We start from the raw sequence: 24,709 nt of genomic DNA on the forward strand, positions 1-24,709 counted from the left end.
GCTGAGTTCTGTCGACATAACGTCGACAGAACTCAGCAGTTTTGTCGACGCTGGTAAACCTCATTTTACGAGGCATAACGCCTTCTGTCGACAGAGTTTCTGTCAACAGAAGGTGTTATTGCATGTAAACTGTCCTTTGCATCTACACTACCATGTTGACAAAGCAGCTTGCTTTGTCGACAGAACTCAATGTAGTCTAGACGCTCTTTGTCGACAGAAGTTTTGTCGACAGTATCTGTCGACAAAACTTCTGTCGACAGAAGCCTGTAGTCTAGACGTACCCTAAGTGTCTGACGATGACGTGGGTCGGGAGCGGTTCTGTGTTTGCCCGTCGGAATGTAATGAGTTCCATTCTTTATTTGGGTTTCCTTTATCATCTGCCCAGTCTTTGTCTCATCTCTAAACTAACCAGTGCCAGACCTTTCAGTCTGTCTGCATTTGACAGCCTCCCGCTTTCTCACAGCCTGTTTCAAAATCCCCCTTTTTGATTTGCTACATTGTTCACAGACACTGGGTAGCTAAAACTAAGCACGTGTCCAGAGCCAGTTATACGCCAGCACATCCATTAGGTATACAAAAGTTGCATTTTTTTGGCCACTGCAGTGTAAATGCAGGTGTTTCCATCAAGCTGCTATCAGTGATGCCAAGGGCTTTCCCTGAGGTGTGTTCTACTTAGAATGTTTCCTCCAGCACACGTCTAGCAAAGCTGGGTTTTTCCCTCCACCCTCAGATTTTGAGCAATCAGGTGAAACGCCCCACACAATGGAATCTGGAGACTGAGTTTCATTTTATAAGGAACAATGATAGCTAACGAGTACCCACACTCATGTTTCCAGCTGGTGCCTTTAGTGTTCCGTTCTCATGCCGGCTAGGAGTTACTGACGCATGGAGCACCACAAAATATGGGAATTGCCATCAGTAGTGTCTCTGACTAATGGAAGTGACAGTTTTTGGTGTGTGAAGAACAACTAAACTGTTTCAACAATAAGAACAGCATCCAGTAGCTATTGGCTAATATCTATTAGCCAGGATGGGTAGGATTGGTGTCCCCAGCCTCTGTTTGTCTGGGAATGAGTGACAGCGGAGGGATCGCGTGAGGATTATCTGTTGTGTTCACACCCTATGGGGCATCTGGTATGGGCCACTGTTGGCAGACAGGACACTGGGCTAGATGGACCTTTGGTCTACCCCAATCTGGCCATTCTTCTCTTCCTATATATTACTGTTCAGTAGTTCATGAAGGATCTCATGTTCAATTTGTCTTTCCAACCAGGTATTCAGTCTGAGACCATCCCCCAAGATTCTGGGCATACATAGGACACCACAGGAATACGTGTTATGTGCAGGAGACAGAGTTCTTCCTCGGTAGATTTTCCCCTGCTCCATGGCAGATTCCAACTCAACCGACTTCACCAACCCCTCCACCTTCATCCTGCAGGGCATTCCTGGCCTGGAGACAGCCCATGTCTGGATCTCCATCCCCTTCTGCACCATGTATGCCATAGCCATCTTGGGGAACATCACCATCCTGTTCATAGTGAAGATGGACCCCAGCCTCCATGGGCCCATGTACTATTTCCTCTGCATGCTGGCCAGCAATGACTTGGTCCTGCCCACATCCATCATGATCAAAACATTGAGCATCTTCTGGTTCAGTTCCAGGGAAATCAATTTCAGTGCCTGCCTCACCCAAATGTACTTCATTAACTGCATTTCAGTGATGGAGTCTGGGATCTTCGTGGCCATGGCGTTTGATCGCTATGTGGCCATCTGTGATCCCCTGAGACATTCCACCATCCTGACAAACTCCATGGTGGCCAAGACTGGTCTGGTTGTGTTGCTGCGTGGCATCATACTCATACTGCCCTATCCCTTGCTGGCAAGACAATGGCCATATTGCAGAACCAACATCATCTCCCACTCGTACTGCGAACACATGGCTGTGGTGAAGCTGGCCTGCGCTAACACCCAGATCAGTAGTTACTACAGCCTCTCTGTGGCATTCTTTGTGATTGGTCTGGATGCATTTTTTATCAGTGTGTCCTATGTCCAGATCCTCAGGGCCATCTTCACCCTCCCCAGAAAGGGTGCTCGGCTGAAAACTTTTGGGACCTGTGGCTCCCACCTCTGTGTCATTTTATCTTCTTACATCCCAGCTCTCTTCTCCTTCCTCACACACCGGTTTGGCCAGAAGGTGGCCCTGCATTTCCATATTCTCACTGCAAACATGTACCTCCTGGTTCCCCCCATGCTACACCCCATCATCTATGGGGCCAGGACCAAACAAATCTGGGACAGTCTTCTCCAGCTGTTTATTCATAAGGTGAACTAAATTCCTTCCTGATGCTCTGGCTTTCAGAGCAAGATCCATGTAGAGCTGCTGGTAACATAACTCAGAGCCAGTTTTCCTGAATCTCTTACTGGACAGTGAAAGATATATTTGAATTCTTTCCTGACCTCCCAGTTTTGTGTCAGGGATGATATACAAAAATACTCATACCTAAGAGGTGCTATACACAGGCGGTAAACACATTCCAGAGCGGTCATAACAGAACACCTCATTAAGAAACATCTTGGTATCAACTGCCTCCCAGAAATACCATATACACCGACCCAAGTTCAGGGCTAAATGGAGAGTTGATGAATAATAATGGAACCCCCCATTCTGTGAGCTAAGGGGCTGTAACTAGGTAACCGAGGATGGCAACATGATATGTCAGGAGTGATGTGGAACTTGTTTGTACCTATGTATAAAAGCGAACCTCAAAGAAATGTCATCGACTGACCATAAGGGGGCATTGGAATCCAGAGTGCTTAGTGGGGTGTTAGTCAATTGTCATGGTGTAATGGCGCAGGTGAAGTATGTTCGCTGACAACTATTATTGTATGTCTCATGGCAATAAACCTGGATGGGTGCTTTCAATACTTATCTGATTTTTGGTCTCAGGAGGCGCTCTTGGGGTTTGTTGTGTTGACTAATTGCCCAAGGTTAACACGTTACACCAGAATTCACACGCATGCAGCGGAAAATAGAGACACTGAAGAACCCATCAGGATGACCCCACCTGACTGACGACAGCACCCAGATCTGTGTGAGCCTATCTGGGAAGGATGCTGGTCAGCAGGGAGCTTCCCAGCTGCCCAGGAAAGGCTGTTCCCTGACAGCTATTAGTGTGTGTCGTCTGGCAATAAATCTGATCGAGCGATTTCAATCTTTCTCTGATTTGTGGTCTCTGGGGCTCTCTTGGGAGTGTCACGTCAACCAATTGCACATGGATAACACGCTAGACAGTGGCGCGCACACACACACATGCAGTTGAAAGTGTATCACCATTAATAGGGCAGAGGACCTGTCAGGACCCCATCGGGACGATCCCGCCCTACGAGGATACATGACAACACCAAGAAAGAGGAAGAACAATAGTGAGGGAGAAGGAGCTTTGCTGGGCACAGGTCACTGACAAATACCAGCTCTGTGCTTGTGAAAAACTGAATCTGTGATAAGGACTGGGGTGAGGAACACGATTGGTAACAACTTCTCTTTGTGGATTAGGGTTAGTCAGTGAGTTTTGTTTTATCTGTGCTTAGTAACTTACTTTGTTCTGTCTTCATTTGCAACCATCTAAGTCTTATTGTATATATTGAATAAAACCACTTTTGTTTCTGACCAAACTCAGAGTAAATAATTGTTACCCAGGGAAGTGGGGGTTGACAGCTGTGTGTATCTCTCTTTCATTGATAAAGGTGACAAACCTCTTTATGAGCTTTCTGACAAGTCCCTGTAGTATTATCAGCACCCGTGTCACTCTGTGGGGGGCAGGTTGTTACCCCAACTCTGTGCCTTTTCTTAGGGACACCAGAGCATCTGGCAAGCGAGATGGGTTGGTGGAGCACCCCAAAGAGCAGGTAGGCAGGATCAGTGGTGTGATCAGCACATCGGGGGGATGATCTCAAGGGGATGTCTGTGATCCAACCCATCACACTCCTGGTTTCTATCTCAGCTCTGGGAGGGAACTGGGGTCAGAACTGTTCATGGGGAGCAGGACACACCCATCTGGGCAAGAGGGAGTAACACCAGAATGGCCACACTGAGTAAGACAAAATGTTCTTTTAGCACAGGATTCTGCCTTCTCCAAGGGGCCAGTTTCATGCTCATCATAGGGAATAAACCGAACAAGGCCATCATCACCGAGTGATTCTTATCATAGTCAACAGCTTTAGCCTGCTAGCTGGCCTACAGAGAACTTTTCTTATCGATTTCTTGTTTCCTTATGGTTTTTTTTTATACATAAGTTGTAATAAGTTTTTAAAGTAGTTTGGCTGTAAAATGAAGGACTGCAAAGTTTGCAAACATATGATCTGGAGCTTTCACGTAACTAGATGACATTGAGCTAAAATAAATAAATAAATAAAATACGCTAATAAATTAAAATAATAAATAAATAAATAAAGTATGATGAAGTACATAAAGTATATAATATGTTAAGGCAGATTGGCAAAGGGACTTTCCTATGTTTCTACGTTCACATTCATTTAAAGTTAACATGTATATGACACCGGTTAGGTCAAGAATAACAAAGCTGATTCAGAACCACAAAAGGTCCAGATAATGAATTGACATACCTATGTGTGTCTGTCTGTACATCTGTTTGTCTGTTTGTTCACAAACTTCTCCTAAGGAGGAGTGAGAGTAGGAGTAATGAATTAGATTAAAAGAGGTAAAGAACAAAGGTTCTAGTAGGGGTCTACTAAAGACCAGCTGCCCAGGCAAAAGAAGTTCACAAGGTTTTTTTTAACCAATTCACAAAACCAGCCGAAGTGCAGGATTTGGTGGTGTTGGGGGACTACAACTATACATAGATCTCTTGTGAAACTAACACCGCAGGGCACAGACTAGGGCTCTCTAGGTTGGATTCCTAAGCGGTGAGTGAAACATTCACGTAGCAGTGGCTGGGTGTGTCCTTGCCAGCATGTGATTGTGTAAAGACAAGACCTGATGATGACGGCAGCTCTTCTCACCTTCACAGCCCGAGAAGTGGCCAAGGCTGGAATACCAGAGAGTTTGGCAATAAACTGGATCCAGGGTGTATCCTTGGGAAGACCAACACCCACCCACACACAGTGTGATGTTAGTTATTGGGAAGAATAAACTGATCTCATATCTCATAGTGACAGCCACAAGTGACTTCAGAAAGAGTTTGTGTCTCCTTCTGTCATCTGTCCCCACATCTCACTCCTTGCTATTTACCCCTCCACCACGGGCATTTACAGGTAAGCATACCCTGTGGAGACCTAACCAGTATCGCTTATTTTCTGACTAATCAAGGATAATTATCAAATATACACAGAGCAGCAGATTGCTTTAAATCAGCCCAGGGCCCAAGAGATCTCGTCTCCCTTGGGAAGGTTCCTTAATTGCTGTTTACTCCTAACGAGCAATGGGAAGCACAGAACTACAGATGCGATGGACTCCAGCCTGTTTTCACTCTGATGCCTGATCCTCCTGTCAGGGACAAGCAAACCCCATGGAGACTGCACAGGGCTGTTTTATGAGCAGTGCTCACCCTGTGTTGGCTCACTGTGTGAGAAGCCGTGGCTAAGGCGGAGGTGAGAGGCTGAGGTGAGAGAGGTGCGGGACATGGCTGCCTGAGAGGGATTCCCCTCAGGGGGGTTTCTCAGAGAAGACACATCCATCTCCAGTTTCCCAGGTACTCATCTCATGCTAGTTGAGAAACCTAATGCAACATGGGTGGGATGGGGGAGAGAATAGGTCTGGGATACTTTCCACTCTGCACAATCACTGCAAATCCCAGGGTACTTGTCACAGTTTACTCCAATGTCTTATGCCAAAATGTTACTCTGTGCTGTGCCATCTCTGCCCTACCCGCAAACAGATCTGCATCCTTCAGGTAGCTCTGCTTAGCCAGGGCCTATGCTTTACTCAGGTCCCACTGAAGGAAAACTGCCCTTGGAGTAAGACGTGAGTAAAGACCTCAGGGTGCTCGCAAAGTCCCTTCCATTTCTAATATTCTGTCATTCTATGGCTCTGTGGCCCAGCGGCGCTTTAACGCATGTAGGTGGTCATCTCCTCGTCTTGCATTTCAGGGCTCTGGCAGTTATCAGGGGAGGGAAGCCTGTCACCTCACCTGTATCTGCTGAGAGGAATTCTTCAGTATGGGAAAAACATTCTACACATGGGATGAGTTGGGTGTGCACAGTTATATCTGAATTCTTCACAGTGTCCCAGCATTCCTTAATTCAGGGGTTTTCAAACTTTGTGATACCGCGACCCCCCTCTAAGTTGCTCGCGACCCCCGAGGGGGTTGGGACCCACAGTTTGAGAAACACGGACTTCATTCAATGTCATCATCTGTGGTTCCAGCCTGCAATCTCAGTCCCTCTAGGATAACTTTGCATTTGACCATTTAAAATATTTTCTTTGCATAGGCTCAGCCCACCAAATCGTAGAACCATTGAATCATAGAAACCTAGAACTGGAAGGGACCTCAAGACGTCATGAAATCTAGACCCCTGTCCTCACAGCAGGACCAAGCACCACCTAGACCATCCTTGACATGTGTCTGTCCAACCTGCTCTTAAATATCTCCAGAGATGGGGATTCCACAACCTCCCTAGACAACTTATTCCAGCGTTTAACCACCCGCATTTCCTAATGACCAACCTCAACCTCCCTTGCTGCAGTTTTAGCCCATTGCTTTTTGTCCTGTCCTCAGAGGCCAAGGAGAACAATGTTTTTCCCCGATCTGTATATATTCCAGATCAGTGTTTCTCAACCAGTGGTAGGAGTACCCTTAAGGGTACTCGAGAGACTTCTGGGGAGTACATCAACACAACTGAAATTTGGAGAAAACTGAATTGTTGTTTTATGTTTAACAGTGTTCTAATATTTTTATACTTTTTACACCCAAAAATGTCATTGACTGCCTGGCTATGAGTACGTTGTTTAAACAAATGTGTTGCAGTGATAGAAAAAAAATTGTGTCTGAAAAGCTTTTCCATTTTTCTCTAAACTTCTCCCATCTTCTATTTATGCTTTCCCTTCATCTTTTTAATGCATGTAGGTGGTCATCTGTCCCACCCGCAAACAGATCTGCATCCTCCAGGCAGCTGTGCTTAGCCAGGGCCTGTACTTTACTCAGGTCCCACTGAAGGAAAACTGCCCTTGGAGTAAGAAGTGAGTAAAGACCTCAGGGTGCTCGCAAAGTCCCTTCCATTTCTAATATTCTGTCATTCTATGGCTCTGTGGCCATAGTAGTGCTGCCTCGTGTTTGCCTTTTTTCTGGATCTGTTTTTGCTCTCCTGCTGCCATATTGCCTTGATCGGTGAGTTCTCCATTCTGGTGGGGTTCATCAGTCAGTTCGGCACTCTAACCTTCTACTGTAGATGCCATTTATCACCCTCCACTACACCAGAAAGTATTTTGTCACGTCATGTGATCCGAGTACATGACAATGCTTCTTTCCAAGCGACTAACAATGCATTAAGTACATCACCCATGTCTGCAGTATGAACAGGAGCCGCTACTTCCGCTAGGGCTTGGCCTGAAGTTTTTATGGATTTTTTTCTTGAATACTAATTAACCTCACTTTTGTGATTCTTAGCTTGTCCAAGCATGGACTTTCCCTGATGTCTTTAACATCCTTTATCAATTTTCATCAATTACAATGCGTTTTGTTTGCTGTCTATATTTCTTCTCCTTCCTGTTTCAAACACGTTATGTCTTGGTTCAGTTGTTTCCTTCATTTTGCCACCGGACTGGGTTTTTAGCCAGAGTATCCCTATTCCTTACCTGTGGTATCATGGTGTGGTCAGAGGTTATTGGTGGGCTGGCCTGATAGGTGTTTAGCTCTATGCAATGAGAGTTACAATACGGCTGCATGCAAAACACAGGACTATGTAGCACTTTAAAGACTAACAAGATGGTTTATAAGGTGATGAGCTTTCGTGGGCCAGACCCACTTCCTCAGATCAAATAGTGGAAGAAAATAGTCACAACCATATAAAAAAAAGAACACATATGAAAAGGACAAATCACATTTCAGAACAGAAAGGGAATGCGGGGGGGGGGGGGAGAAGGAAGGTAAATGTCTGTGAGTTAATGATATTAGAGGTGGGGAGAGGTAGATGTTTGTGAGCTAATGGTATTAGAGGTGATAATTGGGGAAGATAGCTTTGTAATGGTAAGGTAGTTTGGTGTCATTGTTCAACGCCCCTGGAGAGTGTTGAATTTTAGCATGAATGACAGTTCAGAGGATTCCCTTTCAAGTGCAGATTTAAAAGGTCTTTGTAGCAGAACGCAGGTAGTTAAGTCGTTGAGACAGTGTCCTTTCTGGTTGAAATGGCAAGAAACTGTTTTTTCTTTGTGATCCTGTCTGATATCTGTTTTGTGGGCATTGATCCTTCGGCGAAGTGTCTGAGACGTTCGCCCAATGTACATAGCAGATGGACACTTTCGACACATGATAGCATAAATTATTTTTCTGGATGCGCAGGAATATACATTTCTATTACAATACGGCTGCATGTTTGTGCTCCCCCTGTGTGTTGAACTGGCTCTGCTTGGGTAACGGGTACTGCAGTTTCTGAGAGCGCCCCCAAAGACCACAAAATCAGGTGCAGATCAAAAGTGCCCCCCAGGTTTTTGTAAAGCAGCAAAGTAACACCACCTGGTAGATGCTAAGGCCATGTCCACACTGTGCAGAATATCGATTTTGGTCAGTCTTCTGGGGTTTGCTTTCATGGGTCTAGTGAAATCCCACTAATTTGAACAGAGATGGCCCCCCCGTTGGTGCTGGTACTCCTGCTCCTCACGAAGAGAAAGGGAAACTGATGGGAGTGTTTGTTCCTCTCAACTTTCCGCTGTATGGATGGGGATTTAAGATGCGTCGACTCGAGCTGCATAATTCACATAGCTGTATTTGTGTATCTTAAGTCGATGTTCCCCTTTAGTTTAGATGAATCCAAGGAGGATGCTAAAAAATGTGAACCTTTGACAATGACTTAGCTCGGCCAGTGACCGGATTCTTCACTCTCGCCTAGGTTGGACAAGCACAATCCCCTTAGGGTACATTTTTCTACACAGGTACAAACAAATTACACATCGCTCTGCACATTCTAGGCAACCACCCTCTAACATGCCTAGATATCATGACTTTGTACAGGGTGGTTCCGTGAATACATCACTATCTATCCTGCTGCCATGCTGGATACTGTCCTGAGCCTGTGTTGGTAGGTTCCTGTTATCTCTGAGAAGTGTATTAGCACCAAGCTATCTTCTACTGAGGTGTTTTGGTAGCAACCCTCTGGAACGGGTTTACGGCCAGTGACTAATATCAACCCTGTTTTTACCAAGTCCTGTGAACAGAGTCTACCTTTTCCTCTCAGCTTCAGTTTGCTGAATATTAACAAAGTCTTCTCTACTCTTGACTAGGCCTTGGGCCTCGTACCAGGTCTGTGGCTGTTTTAGGCTCTTTTATTATTGTACATGGCTTAACTTTTATCTGGTCAACTCTTCAGAACTACCAAGTTTCATTCCCAATTTTCTGTCTGAATTTTTCCTGCCCATCAGTTCTGATGAATTTTGCCTGAGATTAGGGGAACTGGCTTGTAGAGCCCTGAGTATCTAAAGTATCACTGAAACAAAATACAGGATTATGTAGCACTTTAAAGACTAACAAGATGGTTTATTAGATTATGAGCTTTCATGGGTCGGACCCACTTCCACTTCTGGGCCACGAAAGCTCATCATCTAATAAACCATCTTGTTAGTCTTTAAAGTGCTACATAGTCCTGTATTTTCTTTCAGCTACACCAGACCGGCTACATTTCTATCACTAAAATATCACTGGTTGGGAACTCTTCAGTGTGTGTCCATTTAAATGCAATCATTCACATTGTTTATTTTCCTCTCTTTCGTAGATATCCTTACTTTTCCATTGTCAAGGGGTTTGATTCGAACTAACGCGTTCCGGAGAGCACTTCCTGGTTCGAATCAGCTGGGGAGCGGAATCGGGCGTAGGTGAGATTATGAGAATGTAGCGCGGGATATTTAAATTCCCGCTTCATTAGCAATTTCAGTTGGCTACATTTGCATCCGTAGTTTGAACGAGGAAGCAAGTGTAGATGTACCCGAAGGGATCTTCCACCTGGTACATATCTTGGCAAAGCTTTGTTTTTGTTTTTTGTTTTCCCTTTCCCAGATTTGATGTTACCAGGTGAACCTGTGGAATCTCTAGCTAGGATTTGATTGCATTAAGGATGAATGAAGAACGATTAGCATCCCCCCCCCCCTTGTTTCCTGGGGCTACCTATTAAGCTTTCTCACATAACAAGCAGTGAAAATTATTGATTCCCTGGACACCATCAGATACGGGACTGGCATTAGTGGGTCAGCTGCTCATATTGCATTTCTGTGATTAATGAAATATTAATGTTTCTCTGTGAAGAGCAACCAGTTCTCTTCAACCTTGAAAACAGCTCCCATTCGTGCATGTCATGTCACGTACCAATATCTCATATTACCATTTTCTCCATTTCCAGGTATTTGTACCACATCCATCACCCAGGAACGTGGGCACCTTCAAGACGTCAGGGGAACACACGGTGCATGTAAAAGACAGTTCTGCCTGAAGGACACCTTACCCCTACACTATGTCAGATTCCAACACAACCTACTCCACCAACCCCTCCACCTTCATCCTGCAGGGCATTCCTGGCCTGGAGATGGCTCAAGTCAGGATCGCCATCCCTTTCTGTGCCATGTATGCCACAGCCCTTTTGGGAAATTTCATCCTCCTGTTCATTGTGAAAATGGAGCCGAGCCTCCATGAGCCCATGTACTATTTCCTCTGCATGCTGGCTGTCACCGACCTGGTCCTGGGCACATCCACTGTACCCAAAATGCTGAGCATCTTCTGGTTCAATTCTAGGGAGATCAATTTCAATGCCTGCCTCACCCAGATGTTCTTCATTCAGTGCTTCTCAGCAATGGAGTCTGGGATCTTCGGGGCCATGGCTTTAGATCGCTACGTGGCCATCTGCCATCCCCTGAGACATTCCACCATCCTGACAAGCCCCGTGGTTGCCAAAATAGGCCTGGCCGTGATGCTGCGCAGTGGTATTCTCGTACTGCCCTATCCCTTCCTGGTGAGACGTTGCCCCTATTACAGAACAAATCTCATCCCCCATACCTACTGCGAACATATGGCAGTGGTGAAGCTGGCTTGTGATGACATCCGTGTCAGTAATTACTATGGCCTCTTTGTGGTGTTCTTGATTACTGGTCTGGATGTGTTTTTTATTGTGATGTCATATACACAGATCCTTAGGGCCATCTTCAGGCTCCCCACAAAAGAATCCCGGCTCAAAACCATTGGGACCTGCAACTCCCATGTCTGTGCCATGTTGGTGTTTCACATCCCAGCCCTCTTCTCCATTTTTACACACCGGTTTGGCCACAATGTGCCCCTGCATGTCCATGTTCTAAGTGCCAACATAAATCTTCTCGTGCCTCCCACGCTAAACCCCATCATTTATGGGGTGAGGACCAAACAGATACGGGATAGGCTGCTGAAGCTCATTTCACATAAATGGACCTAACTGTTTGCTCCTAGTGGCCTTGCTCTCAGAGGGTATGTCTACACTACAAAGTTAATTCGAACTAACAGCCGTTAGTTCGAATTAACTTTGATAGGCGCTACACAGGCAAACCGCTAGTTCAAACTTAATTCGAACTAGGTAAACCTCATTCCACGAGGACTAAAGCTTAGTTCGAATTAACGAGTTCGTATTAAGGGCTGTGTAGCCACTTAATTTGAACTAGTGGGAGGCTAGCCCTCCCCAGGTTTCCCTGGTGGCCACTCTGGGCACCACCAGGGAAACTCTTCTGCCCCCTTCCCGGCCCCGGAGCCCTTAAAGGGGCACGGGCTGGCTACGGTGCCCGTGCCAGGTGCAAGCCTGCCAGCACCCAGCCAGCAGACCCTGCACCTGGCACGGCATGAGCCAGCCACCCGCTGCCCCCCAGCCCTCCCCCTCTTCCCGGGGCCAGGCTGGGGTTGCAAGAGGCAGGCGCCCACCTGGTTTAGTGCGGACATCAGGGACCTCATCCAGGTTTGGGGGGAAGCCTCCAATGTCCACGACCTCCGCACTAGGCACAGGAAAGTGGCCGTCTAGGGCAGGAGAGCTGCCAGCCTGGTCACCCAGGTGCAGGTTTGCACGAAAATCAAGGTGGTCGAGTGAGACCCCAACCCTGAGCCCTGATATTAGAACATAAAAACATAAGAATGGCCGTACTGGGTCAGACCAAAGGTCCATTTAGCCCAGTAGCTTGTCTGCCGACAGCAGCTAACACTAGGGACCCTGGAGGGGATGGACCGAAGACAACGACCAAGCCATTTGTCTCGTGCCATCCCTCTCCAGCCTTCCACAAACAGAGGCCAGGGACCATTTCTACCCCCTGAATAATAGCACTCCATGGACACAGCCTCCATGAATTAATCTAACTTCTCTTTAAACTCTGTTATAGTTCTAACCTTCACAGCCTCCTGCAGCAACGAGTTCCACAGGCTGACTATTTGCTTTGTGAAGAAGAACTTTCTGTTCTTAGTTTGAAGCCTGCTACCTATATACAAATGCGAGAAGTATGGGTAATAAGCAGGAAGAACTGGAATTGCTAACCAATAAATACAACTATGATATCATTGGTATTACAGAAACCTGGTGGGATGGGACGCATGATTGGAATATTGGTATGGAAGGGTACGGCTTGCTCAGGAAGGACAGACAGGGAAAAAAGGGAGGAGGGGTTGCCTTGTATATTAAAAATGTACACACTTGGACTGAAGTGGAGATGAACGTAGGAGATAGCTGTGTAGAGAGTCTCTGGGTTAAGCTAAAAGGGGTAAAAAACGAAGGTGATATCATGCTAGGAGTCTACTACAGGCCACCTAGCCAGGTGGAAGAGGTGGATGAGGCCTTTTTTAAACAATTAACAAAACTATCCAAAGCCCAAGATTTGGTGGTGATGGGGGACTTCAACTATCCAGACATATGTTGGGAAACTAACACAGCGAGGCACAGGCTATCCAATAAGTTTCTGGACTGCATTGGAGACAACTTTCTGTTTCAGAAGGTTGAAAAAGCTACCAGAGGAGAAGCTGTTCTGGATTTGGTTTTAACAAATAGGGAGGAACTAGTTGAGAACTTGAAAGTGGAAGACAGCATAGGGGACAGTGATCACGAAATAATAGAGTTCATGATCTTAAGGAAAGGTAGAAGGGAGACCAGCACAATTGAGGTTATGGATTTCAGGAAGGCAGATTTTGATAAGCTCAGAGAACTTGTAGGTAAGGTCCCATGGGAAGCAAGACTGAAGGGAAAAACAACTGAGGAGAGTTGGAAGTATTTCAAAGGGACGTTGTTAAGGGCCCAAAAGCAAACAATTCCGCTGTGTAGGAAAGATAGAAAATATGGCAAAAGACCAGCTTGGCTTAACAAGGAGATCTTGCATGATCTCAAAATAAAAAAGGAGTCCTATAAAAAATGGAAACTAGGACAACTAACAAAGGATGAATATAGGCAAGCAACACGGGAATGCAGGGGCAAGATTAGAAAGGCAAAGGCACAAAATGAGATCAAACTAGCTACAGGCATAAAGGGAAACAAGAAGACCTTTTATAAATACATTAAAAGCAAGAGGAAGACCAAGGACAGGGTAGGCCCACTGCTTAGCGAGGAGGGAGAAGCAGTAACAGGGAACTTGGAAATGGTGGAGATGCTCAATGACTTCTTTGTTTCGGTCTTCACCGAGAAGTCTGGAGGTGTGCCTAACGTAGTGAATACAAGCAGAGAGAGGGTAAGTTTAGAAGATAGGATACACAAAGAACAAGTTAAAAATTACTTAGGAAAGTTAGATGTCAGCAAGTCACCAGGTCCTGATGAAATGCATCCCAGGATACTCAAGGAGCTGATAGAGGAGGTATCTGAGCCTTTAGCTATGATCTTTGAAAAATCATGGCAGACAGGGGAGATTCCAGAAGACTGGAAAAGGGCAAATATTGTGCCCATCTATAAAAAGGGGAATAAGAACAACCCAGGAAACTACAGACCGGTCAGTTTAACGTCTGTCCCAGGGAAGATAATGGAGCAGGTAATTAAGGAAATCGTATGCAAACACTTGGAAAGTAATAAAGTGATAGGGAATAGCCAGCATGGGTTTGTGAAGAACAAGTCATGCCAAACTAATCTGATAGCTTTCTTTGATAAGATAACGAGCCTTGTGGATAAGGGAGAAGCGGTGGATGTCATATACCTAGACTTTAGTAAGGCATTTGATACGGTCTCGCATGATATTCTTATTGATAAACTAGGCAAATATAACTTAGGGCCACGATAAGGTGGGTGCATAATTGGCTGGATAACCGTAGTCAGAGAGTTGTTGTTAACGGTTCTAAATCCTGCTGGAAAGGGATAACAAGTGGAGTTCCTCAAGGGTCTGTTTTGGGACCCGTACTGTTCAATATCTTCATCAATGATGTAGATATTGGGATAGAGAGTACGCTTATTAAGTTTGCAGATGATACCAAACTGGGTGGGGTTGTGACTTCTTTGGAGGATAGGGACATAATTCAAAATGACCTTAGCAAGTTAGAGAAATGGTCAGAGGTAAACAGGATGAGGTTTAATAAAGAGAAATGCAAAGTGCTCCACTTAGGAAGGAACAATCAGTTCCATACATACAAGATGGGAAGCGACTGTCTAGGAAGGAGCATGGCGGAAAGGGATCTAGGGGTCATAGTGGGCCACAAGTTGAATATGAGTCAACAGTGTGATGCTGTTGCAAAAAAAGCAAATATGATTCTAGGTTGTATCAACAGGTGTGTTGTAAGCAAAACTCGTGAAGTCATTCTGCCGCTCTATTCTGCACTAGTTAGGCCTCAGCTGGAGTACTGTGTCCAGTTCTGGGCGCCACATTTCAAGAAAGATGTGGAGAAATTGGAAAGGGTACAGAGAAGAGCGACAAGAATGATTAAAGGTCTAGAGAACATGACCTATGAAGCCAGGCTTCATGAACTGGGCTTGTTTAGTTTGGAAAAAAGAAGATTAAGGGGGGACATGATAGCGGTTTTCAAATATCTAAAAGGGTGTCACAAGGAGGAAGGTGAAAATTTGTTCCTCTTGGTTTCTGAGGACAGGACAAGGAGTAATGGGCTTAAAGTGCAGCAGGGGAGGTTTAGATTGGACATTAGGAAAAAATTCCTAACTGTCAGGGTGGTCAAATATTGGAATAAATTGCCAAGGGAGGTGGTGGAATCTCCCTCTCCGGAGATATTTAAGAACAGGTTAGATAGACATCTGTCAGGGATGGTGTAGACGGAGCTTGATCCTGCCTTGAGGGCGGGGAGCTGGACTCGATGACCTCTCGAGGTCCCTTCCAGTCCTATTATTCTATGATTCTATGATACCCATTCATTTCCTTTGGTGTCCTCTAGTCCTTCTATTATGGGAACTAATGAAGAACTTTTCTTTATGCACCCTCTCCATACCACTCATGCTTTCATAAACCTCTATGGGTATGTCTACACTACCCCCCTAGTTCGAACTAGGAGGGTAATGTAGGCATACCGCACTTGCAAATGAAGCCCGGGATTTGAATTTCCCGGGCTTCATTTGCATAAGCGGGGAGCCGCCATTTTTAAATCCCCGCTGGTTCGAACCCCGTGCAGCGCGGCTACACGGGGCTCGAACTAGGTAGTTCGAACTAGAATTCCTATTCTGAAATACCGGTACACCTCGTATTCGAGGCTTCATTTGCAAGTGCGGTATGCCTACATTACCCCGCTAGTTCGAACTAACGGGGTAGTGTAGACATACCCTATCATATCCCCCCTCAGTCTCCTCTTTTCTAAGCTGAAAAGTCCCTGTCTCTTTAGCCTCTCTTCATATGGGACCTGTTCCAAACCCCTGATCATTGTAGTTGCCCTCCCCTCTCCCACCCTCTCTCTTCCCCGCTCCCACCTCCTTTTCCCAGTCTCCCTGAGTTTTGTTCAATAAAGAGAGTTTCTACGTGAACACACATGTCCTTTATTTTGTACATCAGGAAGGGGTGTTAGGGAGGGGTAAGTGGAAGGAGGTGAGGGAAGAATGGGGTATGAGCCTCCGATGGGAAGGACTGGGGTGGCTTTGCCGGCTCCTCGGGGTGGAAGCTCTCCTGCAGCCCCCTGGTTGCCCCCCCCCGATGGCAGCCTGCGGAAAGTGCAGCCGGGCTGATGGCCGAGTGCTGTGATGTGCCGAGTGTGGGCAAGCGGGGAACCTCTGAGAACTGTCTGTCCGGGGTGGGGGTCGGGTCCCTTTAAGCACAGCCCTCGGCTAGCCTGAGACAGCAGCTTCACGCTCTAAGTCCTAGCCTGATGCCCTGCCAGCACTGCTTCTGGCCAGCCTTAACCCCGGTTCAGGGTCCACTCAATGTGGACATGCTAGTTCAAATTAGCCAAATGCTAATTCAAACTAGTTTTTAGGTCTAGATGCGCTAATTCATATTAGCTTAGTTCGAATTAACTAATTCAAATTAAGTTAGTTCGCATTAGTGCTGTAGTGTAGACATACCCAGAGTGAGCATTTTGCAAGGCTGGCTGCTAACCTGAGAATGGGCACTCTTCCCTGAATCTCTTGCTGGGGAATAAGGGAGACATTAAACTCTTTCACATCTGCACTGTGCTCTATGAGCGTACCAACTGGAGAATCGGCATGTGTCAAGTTCACTGGGTTATCACCTGGTAGCTGGACACCCATCACTCCAACTTTCTGCCAAAGCTCCGCCCCTGCTCTGTCGCTTACGCCTATTCTCTGCTACCCTTCCCTTGTGTTGCATTGGACCATCCTCTTCCCCACCAGGACCTATGAAGTAGCCATTTCAGATGTTGTTGGGGGGGGGTACTACTCCTGGGATCACAGGGGATCGTTAGGCTCCTGAAAGCCCTCTCTCTCTCTCTCTCTCTCTGTCTCTCCAGCTGACTGAAGAATTAGCTGGCAACAACCCTATATCTAAGTCCTATATATGTAAAAAATAAAATAATGAATAATACTCACAGTCAGCTCTAACGCTAACATATTCTGTCATCTTGTAGCAAGTTACATACGGGACATGGGCTATGCTTACAATTGTAAAGTATTTTCTTACTTTCTTACTAAATCTGTAGAGAGACCCTGTTAAGTCTCTGTCCTAGGAGTGGGGAACAGTTTCGAGCTCTAGGGGCAGCTGACCCACATGAAAAACATCAGTCAGGGGTTACGCACCAGTGATGTGGCCTCCAGCTAGGAAGGAGACACACACAGACCCCACGTTCCCCTCACACACCAGAACTGAGGGGGGCACAGGCTAGTAGATTTCCCACCCTACAGGGGAACAGAAGGTTTCTTGAGTGCGAACATGAGCTTCCCAGTGCTGAAGGGAATGTTAATGGGAAGCAGGTTTAAAACTAATAAAAGAAAGTTCTTCTTCACACAGCGTGTAGTCAACCTGTGGAACTCCTTGCCAGAGGAGGCTGTGAAGGCTAGGACTATAATAGAGTTTAAAGAGAAGCTAGATAATTTCATGGAGGTTAGGTCCATAAAAGGCTATTAGCCAGGGGATAAAACGGTGTCTTTGGCCTCTGTTTGTCAGAGGCTGGAGAGGGATGGCAGGAGACAAATCGCTTGATCATTGTCTTCGGTCCACCCTCTCTGGGGCACCTGGTACTGGCCACTGTTGGTAGACAGGATACTGGGCTAGATGGACCTTTGGTCTGACCCAGTATGGCCGTTCTTATGTTCTTATGAAGGGAATCCCAGATTCAGGTCACATCTGGCTCCTGGGACTGAAGTTCTCCACCCCATATTTTATGGAAATTGGTTTTAAATTATGAAGATACATAACTCAGCTGTGCTTTATGAAAACAAGCCAAAGAACCTCTCCTTCAAGAGCCTGTAATCCCATTGAATACATATGTTCTGTGTGTTTGCATGTACAATGAGGAGTCCTGAAGCGCGTTAAGAGATTTATTAGGACCTAAACTCAGACACAAACCTCAGGTAGGAAACTAAAGGCAGTCAAAGCACTCCAGACCCAGTCCTTAAATTAGGGCTACTCAACATGCCCACAGCCCCACTGCGCCCCATGGTGCGGTTTGGGTTTACATGGGGCTCAAACCCAAACGTAGCCTGCAGGTGGGAGCCAAAACAAAAAAAGTAGTCGTCACTATATCGGTCTTCTCTTGAGATGAATTTTAGTAGTTCAATTCCTGGACTGGCATTGCTCATGAAAGTGCTTTCAAATGGGTGGTAATCAAGTAACTATTGCATTTTATTAATGCCGGGAAAAATGACTTAGATGTGGCCGGTGTGTTGTGAAGTCTTGCCTTAATCTTTGGATTCATGCCTGTTGGTGTGAAAGAAGCTCGCTGGGGGGGGGGGGGGGGGCAGAATTCAAGTTTCTTTCCTGATTTTTTCAGGGTTCTTTTAAAAAAATCACTTGCCGGTGGTAGCTTGTCTTCTAGAGTCAGTGCATCTGGGACTCTGAGGAGATTTTGTAAGCAGAGCCTATAGAGGCGAGGTGTTCAAGGCCTCTTGTGGGCCCCCACCTTCTTCACTGGGAGTGCAGAGTGGGGAAGAGCCCTGACCGATTGGAAGGAGCATGAACCCCAAGGGGAGCTCTGGGAAGGGGGTACAGAAGCAATTAGAGTGTGCAGGAACCAGGCCAAAACTCATCTCAGGGGCTTAGTGCTTCACATGCAGGCCTGGACTCCAAAGCTACGTCTACATAGCTTCCCTCTTCCGCAAAAGCCTATGCAAATGAAGCATGGATTAGCATATTGGCACGCTTCATTTCCATAATTAATTAGAGACTATTTTTGCGCAAGAGGTTTTTGCACAAAAAGGAGCCGTCTACACAGTGCCTTGTTGCACAAAAAAACCCTCTTGCGCAAGAGCCGTTCTTCCTGAAAAAATAAGGAATAACGGCTCTTGCGCAAAATATGCTAATCCGCACCAATATGCGAATCCGTGCTTTGTTTGCATAGGCTTTTGCAGAACAGGGAAGCTGTGTAGACAGAGCCCAAGAGGGAGGTACCAGAAGAGAAGCTGCACTCCGAGAGTGGGCCTAGAGCCCATTGGAAAAGATTCAGAAAAGGGCATCAAAAATGGTTTGAGGTTTGGAATGTTTCCATGAGGAGAGAGATTAAAAAGACTTTGACTTTTCAGCTAAGAAAAGAGGAGACTAAGGAGGGTTAGGATAGAGGTCTATAAAATCATGACTGGTGTGGAAAAAGTGAATAAGGAAAAGTGATTTACTTGTTCCCATAGGATAAGGACTAGGCATCGTCAAACAAAATTAATAGGTAACAGATTTAAAACCAAAAAAAGGAAGTTTTTCTTCACGCAGCACACGGTCCATTTGTGGAAATCCTTGCAAGGGATGTTGAGAAGACCAGAACTTTAACGGGGTTCAAAAAAGAAACAGATACATTCATGGAGGGTACGTCCATCGGTACTTTATAGTCAGGACGGGTAGGAACGGTGTCCCTAGACTCTGGAAATGGAGAGGGATCATGTGGTTTCCCTGGCCTCTGTTTGTCGGAGGCTGGAGAGGGATGGCAGGAGACAAATCACTTGATCATTGTCTTCGGTCCACCCTCTCTGGGGCACCTGGTGCTGGCCACTGTTGGCAGACAGGATACTGGGCTAGATGGACCTTTGGTCTGACCCAGTACGGCCGTTCTTATGTTCTTATGTTCTAACACCCTGTTCTGTTCATTCCCTCAGGAGCCACTGGCATTGGCCACTGTCAGAAGACCGGACATCGGGCCTTTGGTCTCACCCAGCATGGCCGTTCTTATGCCCTGACATTAAAATCTCTCTCTATTGTTCATGAAAGTGTTTTACATTGTTTTGTTGTCCCTAAAACAGACTTAGAATATAAAAGGGCAATTTGTTCGGGAACAGAGGCTGGTGCATTGTTCTCCCCGCATTGAGGGATGGACACACTGGGTAATATACCTGCACTTATCAGGCTTCTGACAAGGGCGAGATGGTTCAAGTAATGAGTCTAAGGCAGGGAATTGTAGGGAACAGCTGGGAGTCTCTACTGTTGGTTTATGAGTGGCTGGTGATAGGATCCATGTAGCAGCAGTTGTGTGTGTGAGTGTCTATATAGTGTGGTAAGTGCCAGACCGGAGATGGTTGTGGCTGTTCATAGACTCACAGAGTGTGAGCGGATCCAGGTGGTATACGAGAGGGTAGGCAGTATTCCAGTTCCAGGCTGTGTACCAGGGAAGTCTGCCACACCGGCGTACCCAATGGACAGGTCCTGCTACACCAGATTCCTTTCCCTTCTTCTCATGTGCTCATTTACTGTGCGAGAGACCTTCTGACCTTGGCCATTTCATCTCTTCCTGTGCCACAGTACAATGGGGATAGGTTCAGAGTGACTTTCTTTTCACACGTTATTTAAAGCTCTTTCAAGGAAAGACGCTGCACCGTATCAAAGTTTCACCTGAGAAGGGCTGATCTCTGGTCCTTCAGCGAAAGACCCGCGTCTCTGCAGACAGTGTTCCTTTCCCCCTTGGGTGTCTGTGTCCAGATCGCTCTGGTTTCTGTCTACACGGCCACCTCGAGCGTTTATCAGACCTTCTGCAGACCTAGGCATTATCCCCAATATTCTCCCTAGTCAACTGTAATTGTGAAATACCCACAAACACACCGAGCAGCCAATTCCTCCCTGACTCAGCCCAGAGCCCAGGAGTTCTCCTCCCCTGTTGGGAAGGCCCTTTAATTGCTGTTTACTTCTACAGATGGATGAAGCACACAGAAGGGTGGAGCAGCTTGTCTCCAGCTTGTTTACATCCCTCTTTCCACTGGAGGCTGAATGAACCCCATTGGGACAGCACAGAGCTGCATTATACATGGTGCACACACAGCCCTGTGCCGGTTCTCGGCGTGGGAGGCTGCTGCAGACGCTGGGCCGAGAGCGGCGTGGGACACGGCTGCCTGAGGAGGATTCCCAGGGAAGATCTTCTCATCTCAGATTTCTAAGGTACCTACATTGTTGCTCAGACGCTCACAAGCCGGACACACCCCGGGCAAGGCAGCGGTGAGGGGACACACTATGCACCTCCCGTCCTTTCTGCTTGGCACAGGTGCTGAGTCCCTTCCAGGATCATGGGCCAAAATGCCCCTTTTTTCCTGCGCACCCCACCCACCCCAGCTGAAGGCCCCCAGCCCCAAGCTGACTAGACCTGATTGGATGTTTAATACAAGTCCAAATTCTGAGGCTGTGGCCTGTAGTTTGCTCAGAGCCCACTAAGGCAAAAGTCCCATTGGAGTAGGAACTGAATAAACATCTCAGGAGCCAGCTGAGCATGAAAACACAGAGGTTGTCACCTCCTCCTTTTGCTGTTAAGGACCGTGGCTGTTCAGGGGAGGTAGATACCTGCTTTTAGCTGCTGGGAAACATGCAGGTGCTAGAAAATGATTCCTCACAGGAATCATTTTCAACCTGGGCAAGGAACCTTCACTCCGAGCTTCATTCCAGAAGTTGGCTGAACTGTTGTACCTGAATTTTTTTTTTAAGTTCAGCCAGAAGGAGACGCCCAACATAGGAGAGTTCAGTGTAAGTGCTTAAAAGCCGGCAATCTTATAAGCAACTGAAAATGAGGTCTCTTAATTCAAGGTATTAGTCAGCTTTAACTAGAGTTGGTACCACCGGCAACACCTACAACGGCCAATCCATTTGTGAATCCTATTTGACTACTCTCTGCACCACTCTAATATTGGTGGCAAGGAGCTCCTCACGCCACATACAGACGGTGAAAACACTTTTCATTTCTCAGTCTTATATATTCTGATTTTCAATGGAATCAATGATCCCTCACTAGTATGCTGGGATACAAAAGAAATATAAATGCCTGATCTACTGGATTTATATATTGATTCACAGGTGTCAAGGTCAAAGGGACTATTAGATCAGCCAGGCTATTGGCTATTAATTCCACCCTGTAATCTCAGTACTGGTCCCATAACTTGGCTGTGCCTAGACTGGCCAGTTTTTCCAGAAAATCATCCGCTTTTCCGGAAAAACTTGCCAGCTGTCTACACTGGCTGCTTGAATTTCCGCAAAAGCACTGACTTCCTCCTGTAAGAAATCAGTGCTTTTTGTGGAAATACTATGCTGCTCCCGTTTGGGCAAAAGTCCCTTTTGCGCAAAACTTTTGCGCAAAAGGGCCAGTGTAGACAGCTGAGATTTGTTTTGCGCAAAAAAGCCCTGATCGCAAACATGGCGATCAGGGCTTTTTTGCGCAAATCACGTCTAGATTGGCCACGGACACTTTTCCACAAAAAGTGCTTTTGCGGAAAAGCATCCGTGCCAATCTAGATGCTCTTTTCCGAAAATGCTTTTAACTGAAAACATTTCCGTTAAAAGCATTTCCGGAAAGTCATGCCAGTCTAGACGTAGCACTTGTGTTTGACTAGGACCTGGTGTACACTAGCATTTTACATCATAAAGGCACAGAGCCACAGGCTGTGAATGAATATTTGATTAAATTTTAACATTTTGTTTGGAAGGATTCTGCTCACCAAACACTGCAGATGAATCAATATGCCTGCCCCAACCTCCTGTGTAAGTCTGTGGCTCGTGTGCACATTGTCTCGGCACTGGTTTTGTATTTGCTTCCACATGCTTGATGAAAATATTGAAAGCAACAGGCTGAAAAATGATCCATGGAAAATACAGCTAGGAGCAGCCCAATTCTCTAACAATGGCCCGATGACCCTTGCTTTCTCAGATCTGTTTGTGAGCCATGTTTTAGTCCATTTTTCATGTGCTCGATAGCGGGTCGTGTCCATTTTTCTCCTCTGAATCAAATGTCTCTGAAAACTCAAAGTCTGTTGTGCCAGAGAGATTCCCATGATTAACAGAAGGTTAGCTCTCACTAAAGGATGACGTTGGGTTGTTTGATAAGCTCTCCTATCTATAAACCCTGAATGATGTTAATTTTATTCCAAAAAATGTTGGAACTAATCCCATAAAACCTTTCCCTTGTTTGGTAGCCATGACACACTTATTGTAAAAAAAAAAATCTCATTTTTTAAAATAATTCACACACCACATTGGCCTGCCCTGGATTTCTACTTTTTCCTCTCTTGGTGCCTGATTATGTACTTCAGAAATAGACAAGGAGCTGATAGGCCACCTTGTCGTTCTGGTGTTTGTCATTCTAAAGTTCAATTGCAGATGCTGTTTAATATCTTCCTTGCCTGTTATTGGACTGCAAAGTATTTCACCTCCTCAAGATAAGAAGGTGGTGTTCTAGAGAACATGACCAATGAGGGAAGGCTGAAAGAATTGGGTTTGTTTAGTTTAGGAATGAGAATATTGAGGGGGGGGACATGATAGTGGTTTTGAGGTATTTAAAAGGGTGTCACAAGGAGGATGGAGAAAACTTGTTCATCTTGGCCTCTGAGGATAGAACAAGAAGCAATGGGCTTAGACTGCAGCAAGGGAGGTTTAGGTTGGACATTAGGAAAAAGTTCCTAACTGTCAGGGTGGTCAAACACTGGAATAAATTGCCCAGGGAGGTTGTGGAATCCCCATATCCCCAAACATCCTCTGGAGATATTTAAGAGTAGGTTAGATAAATATCTATCAGGGATGGTCTAGACAGTATTTGGTCCTGCCATGAGGTCAGGGGACTGGACTCGATGACCTCTCAAGGTCCCTTCCAGTTCTCGTGTTCTATGATTCTATTAATACCTAACACTGCTTATTGCCGAATGCAGCATTTATATGTTTCCTTTCTCTCCAGGGTATCCTAGTCATTTCCAGGACTTCTTTGTTTTTTATATACCCAATAACCTCCTTTTGGTGACTCACGGCCCTTCCAAGTGTGAATTTTTTTCCTAACATCTTTAAAATCTCTCATCAATTTTGATGACTTCCAAATTGTTTTTTCTCGCTATCCATTTTTCCTTGTTTCCATTTATTCTCTATTACTTTCTTTGCCTTCTAATCATTGCATTCAGTTTCCAGTTGAACTGAGTTTTGAGCAAAGTTGGCCATGTTCTTCATTGTGGAATCATGGCATTTTTGTTACCTGACAATCCCTTCTTCATCAGCTCACCATTTTCATTCCCAATTTTCAGTCTGGATATTTCCTCCCATTCCATTTTCCAGATAATTTGCTTCAGATTTGAGAAATTAACTTTTTGGAAGTACTAGGGTATGGCTACACTCGCCACCCTAGCTCGAACTAGGGTGGCTAATGTAGTCATTCGAACTTGCAAATGAAGCCTGGGATTTCAATATCCTGCGCTTCATTTGCATGTCCCATGGGAAGCAAGACTGAAGGGAAAAACAACTGAGGAGAGTTGGAAGTATTTCAAAGGGACGTTGTTAAGGGCCCAAAAGCAAACAATTCCGCTGTGTAGGAAAGATAGAAAATATGGCAAAAGACCAGCTTGGCTTAACAAGGAGGTCTTGCATGATCTCAAAATAAAAAAGGAGTCTCATAAAAAATGGAAACTAGGACAACTAACAAAGGATGAATATAGGCAAGCAACACGGGAATGCAGGGGCAAGATTAGAAAGGCAAAGGCACAAAATGAGATCAAACTAGCTACAGGCATAAAGGGAAACAAGAAGACCTTTTATAAATACATT

General features: G+C 45.8%; 2 protein-coding genes across 2 annotated transcripts; both read left to right on the top strand.

Moving 5' to 3' along the window:
- Positions 1-1,277: 1,277 nt before the first annotated feature.
- On the top strand, positions 1,278-3,382 carry LOC142827683 (olfactory receptor 52M1-like). Its single transcript, XM_075923175.1, has one exon. The coding sequence runs from the start codon at positions 1,385-1,387 to the stop codon at positions 2,330-2,332; it is 948 nt and encodes a 315-aa protein (XP_075779290.1). The 5' UTR covers positions 1,278-1,384; the 3' UTR covers positions 2,333-3,382.
- Positions 3,383-10,574: 7,192 nt separating this feature from the next.
- Positions 10,575-11,619, top strand: LOC102459139 (olfactory receptor 52R1-like). The gene has a single exon (XM_006116207.3). It carries the CDS (start codon positions 10,672-10,674, stop codon positions 11,617-11,619), a length of 948 nt encoding a protein of 315 aa, XP_006116269.2. The 5' UTR covers positions 10,575-10,671.
- Positions 11,620-24,709: the final 13,090 nt, after the last annotated feature.

Source organism: Pelodiscus sinensis, chromosome 1 (genome assembly GCF_049634645.1).
Source record: "Pelodiscus sinensis isolate JC-2024 chromosome 1, ASM4963464v1, whole genome shotgun sequence".
Lineage (NCBI taxonomy): Eukaryota > Metazoa > Chordata > Testudines > Trionychidae > Pelodiscus > Pelodiscus sinensis.

What these genes read in the sequence shown, in the direction of transcription:
- LOC142827683 (XM_075923175.1), top strand. Translation starts at nt 1,385, where the DNA reads ATGGCAGATTCCAACTCAACCGACTTCACCAACCCCTCCACCTTCATC.
- LOC102459139 (XM_006116207.3), top strand. Translation starts at nt 10,672, where the DNA reads ATGTCAGATTCCAACACAACCTACTCCACCAACCCCTCCACCTTCATC.